We start from the raw sequence: 12,967 nt of genomic DNA, 5'->3' as shown, positions 1-12,967 counted from the left end.
TCCGGCAACAATGCAAGTCTATGGGGGATAAACGGATGCGGTACCGGATCCGTTTTACCCGTTTTTTTCCGGATTGAACCTGATGGCAAAAAACTGATGTGTGAAAGTAGCCTTAGGCTACTTTCACACATCAGTTTTCTGTATTCAGGCACAGTCCTTTTTTTTGCCGTATCCAACGTTTCCGTTTTTGTTGTGCAAACCGGAGCAAACCGGACCTACCGGATCCGTTTTTAAGCGGATCCGTTTAGGACGGATCCGTTAAAAAACGGATCCGGTAGGTCCGGTTTGCATCCGTTTTGCATCCGTTATGTCCGTTTTTTGACGGATCCGTTTTTTAAACACTAAACAAACAATTAACGAGTTCCGTCTTCTGATTGGCTATTGGGAACATATAGTATATATACAGTATTTTGAAGCATATATGACAGAATGAAGACAGAGGCAAGCAGAAACCATGGATGCTATTCTTGCAAATTACACAAAGATCGCTGCAGATTTTATATTTGAGGCAAATCGCTTGGCTATCATCGTCAGAGAAAAGGAGCGACAGCGACTGAGGCGTCAGCGACATCGACGCTTTTGGATCCATCCCCTGACTGCACAGAGACTGACACGTGGGGTGTTTTCAACCCTATACCTGGAGCTCCGTGGAAACCATGAAAAATTCACAAGCTATGTCCGGATGTCAGTGATTAATTTTGACGTCCTCCTTGGCCTTGTTGCGGACAACATCCGTAAAACGGACACCTACAGCCGGTTCTCTATAACACCCGAGGAGCGTTTGCTGGTTACGCTTAGGTAAGTTTTTTTTTTTTAAATTGTATCCTCCTGTAAATTGACTTTTAACTGTAATGTGTTTGCTATTATTTTTTTATAATTATTGTCTTTCCTTTACAGATTCCTTGCAACTGGAGAGTCGCTTTCATCCCTCCACTACCAGTTTCGACTAGGAATTTCCACCATCTCGGGAATCATTAGAGACACTTGCCAAGCCTTGTGGGATTGCCTCCATGATGATTTCATCCCCCAGCCCACCAGGGACAGATGGCTTGCAATTGCTGAACAATACTATAACATTTGTCAGTTTCCAAATTGCCTTGGCTCAGTGGACGGCAAACATATAAGAATTGTGAAACCAGCTGCTTCGGGGTCAGAATACTACAATTATAAAAAGTATTTCTCAATTGTCCTAATGGCAATAACGGATGCGGACTACAAATTCATCTCAGTGGACATTGGCGCATATGGGAGATCCAATGACTCTCAGGTCTTTAAAATGTCCCCAATGGGGCGGCGAATCTATGGGAATACTTTTGATTTCCCTCCTGCAAGACCTCTTCCTGGCACATGTGAGCCCCCAATGCCCTTTGTTTTTGTGGCCGACGAAGCCTTTCAACTCTCCCAACATCTATTGAAGCCATATGCAAGCCGTGGATTGACGCAAACCCAAAAAATATACAATTACAGATTATCCAGAGCCAGAAGAATGGTGGAATGCTCCTTTGGGATACTAACCAGCAAATGGCGAGTGTTGTTAACAGCCATTAATTTAAACATTGAAACTGTGGATGAAATTGTGAAAGCATGTGTGGTACTGCACAATTTTGTTTTAACAAAGGAACCTTTGTCCTTGGATGACCAGAGTTTGGAATCCACCGCTTTGTCTGACTACACCAGTCCTGGATTTAGGAGTAGTGTTGCCTGTTCCACAATCCGTGACAAATATGCTGACTATTTTGTGTCCCCAGAAGGTAGAGTAGATTGGCAAGATCAAATGGTGTAAGATCTTTGTTTAGTTTTATAACAAATAAAAATAGTTAAAAATAAATTAAAAAATATCTTGTTAACTTTGTTAATTTTAATCTTTCACTCGCTTTAAAAATTTGTAGTTTTTTCACCGTCAAATTACAACATGTTATGTTTTTGTATTACCTTATTATTAACTTAACTTGCAAAATAATATTCACCCCCAAAAAAAACAAGAACAAATAAATACTTTTAAACAAAAAACTTTTATTTTTATTACAAACATAAATTATAAATTGGTATATCTTGGGCTTGGGGTGGAGATAGTACTGGAGGGGCTGACAGGTGGGAACACACGCACAGTTGGAGTATTGAGGGTGGAAAGTGGTGTTGGTGGTGGTGGTGGGGAAGTAACAGAAGGTGAAGGTGTGGTTGAGAAACCAAGAGGGAAACCAGGAGATGGGATGGGATTTGGTAAGGATTGAGGGGTGGAGTGGAGGGATTGGGAGACAGAAGAGGTGGCGGGTGAATTAGTGGCTTGAGTTGGGGTCATGACGGGTGTGGAAGGCGAGATGTGGTAGTGGGTAGGAAGTGTAGGGGCAGATGTGGTTGGGAGCTGGTACTGGGCCGCAGGCTGGTACTGGGCAGCAGGCTGGTACTGGGCAGCAGGCTGGTACTGGGCAGAAGGCTGGTACTGGGCAGCAGGCTGGTACTGGGCAGCAGGCTGGTACTGGGCAGCAGAGGGAGTAGGGACAATGGCTGGAGGGGGGGCAGGTGCTGGAGGAGGGGTGGGTGGAGGTGGTTGGGAGTCAACCTGCGCCAGAGCCTGCCGTGTGGCTTGCATTACATGCATCTGCTGGTCAAGAGATAGCTTTTCCATGCGCTCTAGTACGGCTTGAAAAAAACAATGATTGGGTGATTTACTTGCATCTAAATGCAGCCTGTCCAGACGCGTGCACAATTCGTGTGTATTTTTTTCCATATTGGCATTTATGAAGCTAAAAGATGCACGATTTTGTTCTGATAATAATTGAATGGCGTTCTGGAAGGCTGCATTTAGATGCAAGAACTCGGGCGCATAGCTCTTTTCCTGACCCCTATGACGCTGACGCCCAGAACCCAAAGGTGTTCTACTGAGGGCAGCAGTGTCAGAGGGGTGGGGTAGGGGAAAAGCTATCTCATCACCAGCAGCTTCAGGTAATGAAGTCTCACGGGAAGCTCCAGCGCAGGTGGATGGGACAGATGTAGATGGAAGGGAAGGTTCAGATGGGTGGGGTCTGTGCGTGTGTTCACCAGTGGCGGACTGTTCAGGGATCGCTCCTGTCGGGTTCGATGCAGGCTCCTGAGTGCTGCAGACGGTGCTGGTAAAAAGAGGAAAAACAAAATAATAATTAATTTAATTGCTATACAGTGCCACAGAAAAAAAAAAAAAAGGCAAAAAAAATCAGACATAAAATATTATACTTTGTACATATTTTGGGGAATATTTACCTTCTGCACACCATAGTTGTCCGGAGGAACGACAACGCTCTAAAGTAATGGTACTTCGATCTGCGTCCTCCGGATCCACTCGGGGCCTGCATCTCTTGATTTAACTCCTTTTTGAAGCGATCCCTGATAGACCGCCACCGCTTTTGTAGTTTGTCACCTGAAAGTGGAAAACACAAAGTGGTTAGTATACAACACATTACATCCTGCAGCATAACCTACTGAACTGTGAATACTTACGCTGTTTCTTCTGGCCACGAGAATTGAGCTCCCCCCAACCTTCTACCGCTGCGTGGCATACCTCGTCCCAGAGTCGACGGGTTACGATAGTATCAGCGTGGCGGCGGTCAGCCATGTTCCACAGCGGCTCCCTCTCTCTAACTTCATCGATGAGGAGGTCGATGTTGATAAATCCGGCCTCCTCACCGTCAGAATCGGGAGCACGCTGTGATGCCTGTTCAAAGAAAGAAAAAAGAAATTAAAAAAAAAAATAGACAAAAAATCACACTGACATGAAAAAAAAACCAAAAAAAAAAACTTACAGTATGACCACCGCCACCTCGACGACGACCCTGGGACGGTCTTGGGGGAGCTCTATCGTGAGCCCTAGAAGTTGAAGCCTTTAGTGAATAAAAAAAAAAAAACATTATTTACTTATGTGTTTGGTGTGCTGTGGTAAACAATTCCTGTATGAAACTTACACTCTGACCGCCCGCTCCGTGTATTTCTCCACCCCTTCCGTCCTCTTCTGGCAGCATCTCCTGTGATGTTTCGGCCACCTGTGTAAATGTCGTTTATTTAAAAAATTTTTTTGTTTTTTTTAAAAAAAAAAATACCTCAGTTTGTGAACCGAAGGGCGGGCTACCAGAAGACGACATATTTTATTACAGGCCACGCACACCAACTTGATGGGCCAAACTTTTCCGTCAACACTGCACCTGCAAAAAAAGAAAAAAAAATGTCTAAGTACATGTACGCAGCTCACAGCAGTGATCTGTGGACAGTACTGTGGACATTACCTCTGGAACACTGTCCTCCAAATTCGCACTGACTGCAAACGGACACAGGAACTGGCTGTCCTCAAATTTTCCGTCAACACTGCACCTGCAAAAAAAGAAAAAAAAATGTCTAAGTACATGTACGCAGCTCACAGCAGTGATCTGTGGACAGTACTGTGGACATTACCTCTGGAACACTGTCCTCCAAATTCGCACTGACTGCAAACGGACACAGGAACTGGCTGTCCTCAAATTTTCCGTCAAAACTGCACCTGCAAAAAAAGAAAAAAAAATGTCTAAGTACATGTACGCAGCTCACAGCAGTGATCTGTGGACAGTACTGTGGACATTACCTCTGGAACACTGTCCTCCAAATTCGCACTGACTGCAAACGGACACAGGAACTGGCTGTCCTCAAATTTTCCGTCAAAACTGCACCTGCAAAAAAAGAAAAAAAAATGTCTAAGTACATGTACGCAGCTCACAGCAGTGATCTGTGGACAGTACTGTGGACATTACCTCTGGAACACTGTCCTCCAAATTCGCACTGACTGCAAACGGACACAGGAACTGGCTGTCCTCAAATTTTCCAACAAAACTGCACCTGCAAAAAAAGAAAAAAAAAATGTCTAAGTACATGTACGCAGCTCACAGCAGTGATCTGTGGACAGTACTGTGGACATTACCTCTGGAACACTGTCCTCCAAGTTCGCACTGACTGCAAACGGACACAGGAACTGGCTGTCCTCAAATTTTCCGTCAACACTGCACCTGCAAAAAAAGAAAAAAAAATGTCTAAGTACATGTACGCAGCTCACAGCAGTGATCTGTGGACAGTACTGTGGACATTACCTCTGGAACACTGTCCTCCAAATTCGCACTGACTGCAAACGGACACAGGAACTGGCTGTCCTCAAATTTTCCGTCAACACTGCACCTGCAAAAAAAGAAAAAAAAATGTCTAAGTACATGTACGCAGCTCACAGCAGTGATCTGTGGACAGTACTGTGGACATTACCTCTGGAACACTGTCCTCCAAATTCGCACTGACTGCAAACGGACACAGGAACTGGCTGTCCTCAAATTTTCCGTCAAAACTGCACCTGCAAAAAAAGAAAAAAAAATGTCTAAGTACATGTACGCAGCTCACAGCAGTGATCTGTGGACAGTACTGTGGACATTACCTCTGGAACACTGTCCTCCAAATTCGCACTGACTGCAAACGGACACAGGAACTGGCTGTCCTCAAATTTTCCGTCAAAACTGCACCTGCAAAAAAAGAAAAAAAAATGTCTAAGTACATGTACGCAGCTCACAGCAGTGATCTGTGGACAGTACTGTGGACATACCTCTTCCCTGGAGCACTGGACTGGAGGACAGCAGAAGTTGAAGTCAGGAACCAACGGCAGGAAGTGTGTAGAATGTGCTGGATCCTTTTATAAGTTTTGTGATGATGAAAAAAAAAATTTGCGCATGCTCTGTTTACCAAACCGGATGCGGTCACCGCATCCGGTTTAAACCGCATTGCGCCGGATCCGGCATGCATAGACACCCATTGTATACAATGCCGTATTGCGCCGGATCCGGCAGAATGCGGTTATTTTAAGGGGACAAAAAACGTTACATGATACGTTCTATCCGGCTCCGCATTCAATTATTTTGCCGCATCCGGAAAAAAACGGATGCAACGCAAAGCCATCCGGTACAATCCGGCAACAATGCAAGTCTATGGGGAAAAAACGGATGCGGTACCGGATCCGTTTTACCCGTTTTTTTCCGGATTGAACCTGATGGCAAAAAACTGATGTGTGAAAGTAGCCTTAGGCTGCTTTCACACCTCCGGCCGGTTTTTGCTCTGCGGCACAATACGGTGCTCTGCAGAAAAACCGCAACCGTTTTTTTTGCCGCCGGTTGCGGGTTTTTTTGCATAGACTTACATTAGTGCCGTATTGTGCCGCATGGGCTTGCAGTCGGTCCGGTTTTTGCCGCATGCGACAGATTTAGCCGATGCCGCGGCCGGATGGAACGTTGCCTGCAACGTTTTTTCCTCCGGCAAAAAAACCGCATCGCGCCGCATCCGGCCGCTGCGGCGCATTTTTCAATGCATGCCTATGGACGCCGGATGCGGCTCGATGCGGAAAAACCCGCATCCGTTGCATAGGTTTCACAGCCGGATTGAGCCGCAGTACTCAAACCGGATGTGTGAAAGTAGCCTTAAAGAATACTTCAGTAAGCCTCAGTCCAGCATGAGATGGCTGATAACAGAAAATAATAGATTATATTTGATGGCACATCAAGTAACCCCAGGGTAGAATTTTGGAAGGATTGATCTTTCTCTATAGTCATCATGGCTGTATATCGCAATTTTGTTTGGAATATTCTACCTTTATATGGTAGATCCTCTAGAGGCTATTTTACAGTCCATTCACCTCCGGTGATGGCATTATTCCAGCCGTGTCGGCACTACATCTCCTTTGGATGACATGACATTGTTATGGCACATGATCCCTGCTATCAATCAGCTCTGGCTTCACTCTCTTCTCCTTCATACAGATTAGACATTTGGAGGAAATGGGGAGCAGCCGCAGCTCTCACTTCACCCGGATGTCTGATTTGTCTAAATAAATGGAGAATGAAGCCGGAGATGATAGGCCACAGGGATTGCGTGACATAACAATGTCACAACATTCCCAGGAAAGATCCTGCTGACACTGCTGGAACGGCACCTGCATTGGAACTGAGTATAACTGTTATCATTTTATAAGGGACAAACATGGTGATTGAGAAGGGGTTTTTCAAGTAGTGTACAACCCCTTTAAGTTTTTTTATATTGATGTTTTTCATGTAGCCTTGACTAATGAAAATGTATAAATGTTCAGTTAGACCGCATATTTCTGTGTCACTGGCCTTCACTATAATAACCTTTCATTATAATGTATCAAGCATTTCACTGTATTTATAGCCTCTGTTGCTGAGGAAGAGAAGGGTATTATACCACGTGCCATTCAGGAACTTTTCTACACAATCTCTGAAAATCACAACATCGACTTCACCGTTAAAGTGTCATATATTGAAGTGTACAAAGAAGATCTGCGGGACCTCCTTGAATTGGAAACAAATGTGAAAGATATGCACATCCGGGAAGATGAAAAGGGAAACACAGGTGGGTTAAACATAAATAATGTAATAAATTATGGTTACAGAAAAATGATAATACAGTGCTCCTTCTACACAGTGCTCCTGCTAGTTACTTTAATGTAGAGGGATATCATCCTGAAACTACCAGAGACCTGATATCTAAGAGAGTAACAGGTTCCCAGTGAGGGATATCTAAGAAAGTAACAGGTTCCCAGTGAGGGATATCTAAGAAAGTAACAGGTTCCCAGTGAGGGATATCTAAGAGAGTAACAGGTTCCCAGTGATGGATATCTAAGAGAGTAACAGGTTCCCAGTGATGGATATCTAAGAGAGTAACAGGTTCCCAGTGATGGATATCTAAGAGAGTATCAGGTTCCCAGTGATGGATATCTAAGAAAGTAACAGGTTCCCAGTGATGGATATCTAAGAGAGTATCAGGTTCCCAGTGATGGATATCTAAGAAAGTAACAGGTTCCCAGTGATGGATATCTAAGAGAGTATCAGGTTCCCAGTGATGGATATCTAAGAGAGTAACAGGTTCCCAGTGATGGATATCTAAGAAAGTAACAGGTTCCCAGTGATGGATATCTAAGAAAGTAACAGATTCCCAGTGATGGCTATGTAAGAAAGTAACAGGTTCCCAGTGACGGATATCTAAAAGAGTAAAGGGTTCCCAGTGATGGATATCTAAGAGAGTTGCAGGTTGCCAGTGATGGATATCTAAGAGAGTAACAGGTTCCCAGTGATTGATATCTAAGAAAGTAACAATTTCCCAGTGACGGATATCTAAGAGAGTAACAGGTCCCCAGTGACGGATATATAAGAGAGTAACAGGTTCCCAGTGATGGATATGTAAGCGGGTAACAGGTTCCCAGTGATGGATATCTAAGAGAGTATCAAGTTCCCAGTAATGGATATCTAAGAGAGTAACAGGTTCCCAGTGATGGATATCTAAGAAAGTAACAGATTCCCAGTGATGGCTATGTAAGAGAGTAACAGGTTCCCAGTAGTGATGAGCGAGTACCAAAAAGCTCGGGTGCTCGAGGCTCGGGCCGAGCATCCCAAGATACTCGTGTACTCGGCCCGAGCACCGAGCCCAATGTTATCCTATGGGAGACCCGAGTATTTTTATGAAATGACCCCCCCGGCAGCATGTAGAAACCCTAAAAATGTCTCAAAAGTCTCAGAAGAGTGCTCAAATGACATGGCAACAGCATGGGGAAGACCCCTTGAAGCATTTATCACTCAAAAGTTACAGCTGTGAACAATTTTGTCCGAGTTTTATGCCATTTTTACGGACTCACCAGAAAACCTTCCAAAATGACTCCAAAATGAATTTTCATGGCGGAAATGTTAAGGGCACATACCCAATAGTGAGATAGAGCTAATGTGTGTTACTTTTTGAGATTACATGAAAGTTTTTACGTGAAAACATTGTGTGGCACTCCGATGTCCCTGAGAAGAGACGTACATGAAGGCCTCTTGAGTCTAATGTGCCTATTTTGAGGAAGTGAGTCTTTGTAGTATTTTCCTTTGCCAGGGCAGTCCAAAATTTTGAGGTTCACCAATTCCCCTGCATACAGACGTGCATGATGGCCTGTAAAGCTGAAGTGCCCATTGTAAGGAAGTGGGTCTATTGTAGTATAGCCCTTAGGCAGGGCAGCCAAAAATTGGGAAGCTCCACATTGTCCCTGGATAGAGACGTGCATGAGGGCCTGTAAACCTGAAGTGCCCATTGTAAGGAAGTGGGTCTATTGTAGTATAGCCCTTAGGCAGGGCAGCCAAAAATTGGGAAGCTCCACATTGTCCCTGGATAGAGATGTGCATGAGGGCCTCAAAACATTGTTCCCATTGCAAAGGAGCAGGCCTCCTGTCGTTGTAATGCCCATTCTGAAAGAATGGGCGAAAAAAATTTACCACTGGGGGTATACCTGAAACAACGGCCTAACTATTGTAACAGTCATCATGGTGGCGCATGAGGAGAAGGAGGAGCAGTCCAGCGATTAGCCAAAGTCCAGAAGTGTGTACCCATGGGTGAGTGGAGGTACATGGCAAATTCCCGTTACAAACTTTAAATTCCGCTCTCATTTGCTGGTGGTGTGGTGAAGTCTGGCCCAATCCAACCCTTGTTCATCTTGGTCACAGTCAGCCTTTCAGCATTTTCAGTTGACAGGCGGGTGCGTTTATCTGTAATGATTCTACCTGCGGCACTAAAAACACGCTCTGACAAAACGCTAGCGGCAGGGCAGTCCAGGACTTCCAAGGCGTAGAGAGCCAATTCATGCCACGTGTCCAGCTTGGATACCCAATAATTGTAAGGCACAGAGGAATGTCGGAGTACAGTTGTTTGATCTGCAAGGTACTCCTTGAGCATCTGGGCAAACTTAGGATTTCTTGTGGCACTACCCCGCACCTTAGGGGCTGTGGTACGTGAGGGGCTGAGAAAACTGTCCCACATCTTAAAGACTGTTCCCCTACCTCTGGCGGATTGGACTTGTGCCCCTCTCGGCTGTACGCCTTGGTTGTCCACTGATTCCTGACCTATGCCGCTAGCGTTTTGTGAGGGGAATGCTTTGCCTACTTCATTGACTATGGCCTTCCGGAACTGCTGCATTTTGGCTGACCTCTCCGCCTCGGGAATAAGAGACATAAAGTTCTCCTTGTAGTGTGGGTCTAACAGTGTTACCAACCAGTAATGATTGTCGGCCAATATGTTCTTAACGCGAGGGTCACGAGACGGGCAGCTTACCATAAAGTCAGCCATGTGTGCCAGACTCTTAACAGCCATCACTTCAGTATCCTGACCAACACGATGACTGAACATGCTGTCCTCCTCCTCCTCCTCCTCCTCATCTACCCTGTCCTCTGGCCAGCCACGCTGAACCGAGGATATGACTGGTGTGCATGTCATATCCTCAATTTGGCCGGAGAGTTGCTCCATGTCTTCATCCTCCTCCTCGTCATAGTCCCCCACTGCACGTTGTGATGAGACGAGGCTGGGCTGTGTGTTATCACCCACACCCACTACTGTTTCTTGCTCCAACTCATCGCGCTCCGCCTGAAATGCATCATGTTTGTTTTTGAACAGAGACCGTTTTAGAAGGCAGAGAAGCGGTATGGTGACGCTAATAATGGCGTCATCGCCGCTCACCATCTTGTTGGTGTCCTCAAAGTTTTGGAGGATGGTACATAGGTCGGACATCCATCTCCACTCCTCAGGTGTTATGTGTGGAGTTTGACCCATTTCCCGAAGGCTTAGGTGATGCAGGTACTCAACAACTGCCCTCTTCTGCTCACATATCCTGACCAACATGTGCAGAGTTGAATTCCAACGCGTGGGGACATCACACACCAGTCTGTGAGCCGGAAGATGCAAACGGCGCTGAAAGCCGGCAAGGCCGGCTGAAGCAGTAGGTGACTTTCGAAAATGTGCAGACAGGCGGCGAACTTTTACCAACAGATCAGACAGCTCTGGGTATGACTTTAGAAACCGCTGAACCACGAGGTTGAGCACATGGGCCACGCATGGAACATGTGTCAGCTGGCCTCTCCTCAAAGCCGCCACCAGGTTCCGGCCATTGTCACACACGACCTTTCCTGGCTTTAGGTTCAGAGGTGTGAGCCAGTGATCTGCCTGCTGTTTCAGAGCTGTCCACACCTCTTCTGCATTGTGGGGTTTGTCACCTATGCAGATTAGCTTCAGCACATTCTGTTGCCGCTTCGCCGAGGCAGTGCTGCAGTGCTTCCAGCTTGGGAGTGGTGTGGAGGGTAAAGTGGATGAGGCTGCGCAGGAGGAGGAGGAGGCTAAGGAGCATGACATTCCGGAGCTGTAGAGTGTGGGTGAAACCCTGACTGAGGTAGGGCCTGCAAACCTTGGTGTGGGAAGGACGTGTTCCGTCCCTCACTCAGACTGGGTCCCAGCTTCCACAATATTAACCCAGTGTGCCGTCAACGAGATGTAGCGGCCTTGCCCACAAGCACTTGTCCACGTGTCTGTGGTTAGGTGGACTTTGGCTGAAACAGCGTTGTTCAGGGCACGTGTGATGTTTTGTGACACGTTGTTATGCAATGCGGGGACGGCACACCGGGAGAAATAGTGGCGGCTGGGGACCGAGTAACGTGGGACAGCTGCTGCCATAAGGTCGCGGAATGCTTCTGTCTCCACCAGCCTAAAAAGCAACATTTCCAGCGCAAGCAGTCGCGAAATGTTAGCATTTAGAACTGTGGCATGTGGGGCGTTGGCAGTGTATTTGCGCCTGCGTTCAAAGGTTTGCTGAATGGATAACTGAAAGCTGCGCTGGGACAAGGACGTGCTTGATGATGGTGTTATTTCTGCGTGGGCAACTGCAGGTGCAGGGCCGGAGGAGGCTTGTTCGCGGGCAGCATGGACAGGGGATTGGCTCGCATGCACAACAAGCGAAGACGTAGCAGTGACATCAGCAAGCACTGCTCCTCGACTCTGTTGTACATCCCACAAAGTCGGGTGCTTGGCTGACATGTGCCTGATCATGCTGGTGGTGGTCAGGCTGCTAGTTTTGGTACCCCTGCTGATGCTGGCATGGCAGGTGTTGCAAATGGCCTTTTTAGAATCATCTGGAGCCAACTTAAAAAACTGCCAGACGAAGACCTAACATTTGTACAGGCACCTTGTGTCGTGTTGTTGTTTCGGGGAACGGTTGCCTGACTTCTGCCTGGGGCCACCACCCTGCTTCTTACTGCCTGTTGGGATGCTACGCCTCCCTCCCCCTGTGCACTGCTGTCCTCACTCTGCATATCCTCCTGCCAGGTTGGGTCAGTTACTGGATCATCCACCACGTCGTCTTCCTCTTCCGCACCCTGCTCCTCCTCCTGACTTCCTGACAATTGTGTCTCATCATCGTCCACCCCTTTTTGAGACACGTTGCTAACTTCATGAGAACGTGGCTGCTCAAATATTTAGGCATCTGTACATACGATCTCCTCATGACCCACTTCAACAGGAGCTGGCGAGAATGTGCGAATAGAAACGTGAACAGCTCTCTCGAGTGTCCAAGTGTGGGATCAGTAATGTCCGTGGACGTGTACTCGGCCTGGTGGTAGGAAGGAGGATCAGGTTCTGAAATGTGCGGTGCAGTATCACGGCTACTGACACTTGACCGTGTGGAAGACAGAGTGTTTGTGGTGGTGCCAATCTGACTGGAAGCATTATCCGCTATCCAACTAACAACCTGTTGACACTGGTCTTGGTTCCAGAGCGGTGTACTGCTGCGGTCCCCAAGAATTTGGGACAGGACGTGCGAGCGAGTAGATGTGGCCCTTTGTTGTGGCGAAATTAGAGCTTGCACACGACCTCAGCCTCTGCCTGCACCACCATCACGTCCACTTCCTTGTTCGTTGCCAACGCCCTTGCGCATTTTGCAATGCTGTGCTGACGTGTATTCACTAGACTTGTGCGTTATATCCAAGTTTGTGCAAAACGCACACAAGTGCACCTGTACACTGCCACCGACAGGCACACACGTGCGGTTTTTAAATGCAAGCATGGACGCACTAAGGAACCTAACAGCTTTTTAGGAGCGACAATTACTGAGAAGTCTGACACTATCAGGACTGTTTTA

General features: G+C 46.6%; 1 protein-coding gene across 5 annotated transcripts in view; it reads left to right on the top strand.

Moving 5' to 3' along the window:
- KIF27 (kinesin family member 27) overlaps nt 1-12,967 on the top strand; it is a 202,743-nt gene that overhangs the window by 42,710 nt on the left and 147,066 nt on the right. For all 5 annotated transcript variants that reach the window (XM_075318344.1, XM_075318353.1, XM_075318327.1 and 2 more), the window contains one exon: nt 7,195-7,395. In XM_075318344.1, coding sequence (XP_075174459.1) covers nt 7,195-7,395 — 201 coding nt within the window. The remainder of the gene's footprint in view (nt 1-7,194; nt 7,396-12,967) is intronic.

Source organism: Anomaloglossus baeobatrachus, chromosome 1, assembly GCF_048569485.1.
Source record: "Anomaloglossus baeobatrachus isolate aAnoBae1 chromosome 1, aAnoBae1.hap1, whole genome shotgun sequence".
In the NCBI taxonomy this organism is placed as follows: Eukaryota; Metazoa; Chordata; class Amphibia; order Anura; family Aromobatidae; genus Anomaloglossus; species Anomaloglossus baeobatrachus.
Note: the sequence above shows the minus strand (reverse complement) of the source record. Positions and strands in the feature narration are given on the sequence as shown.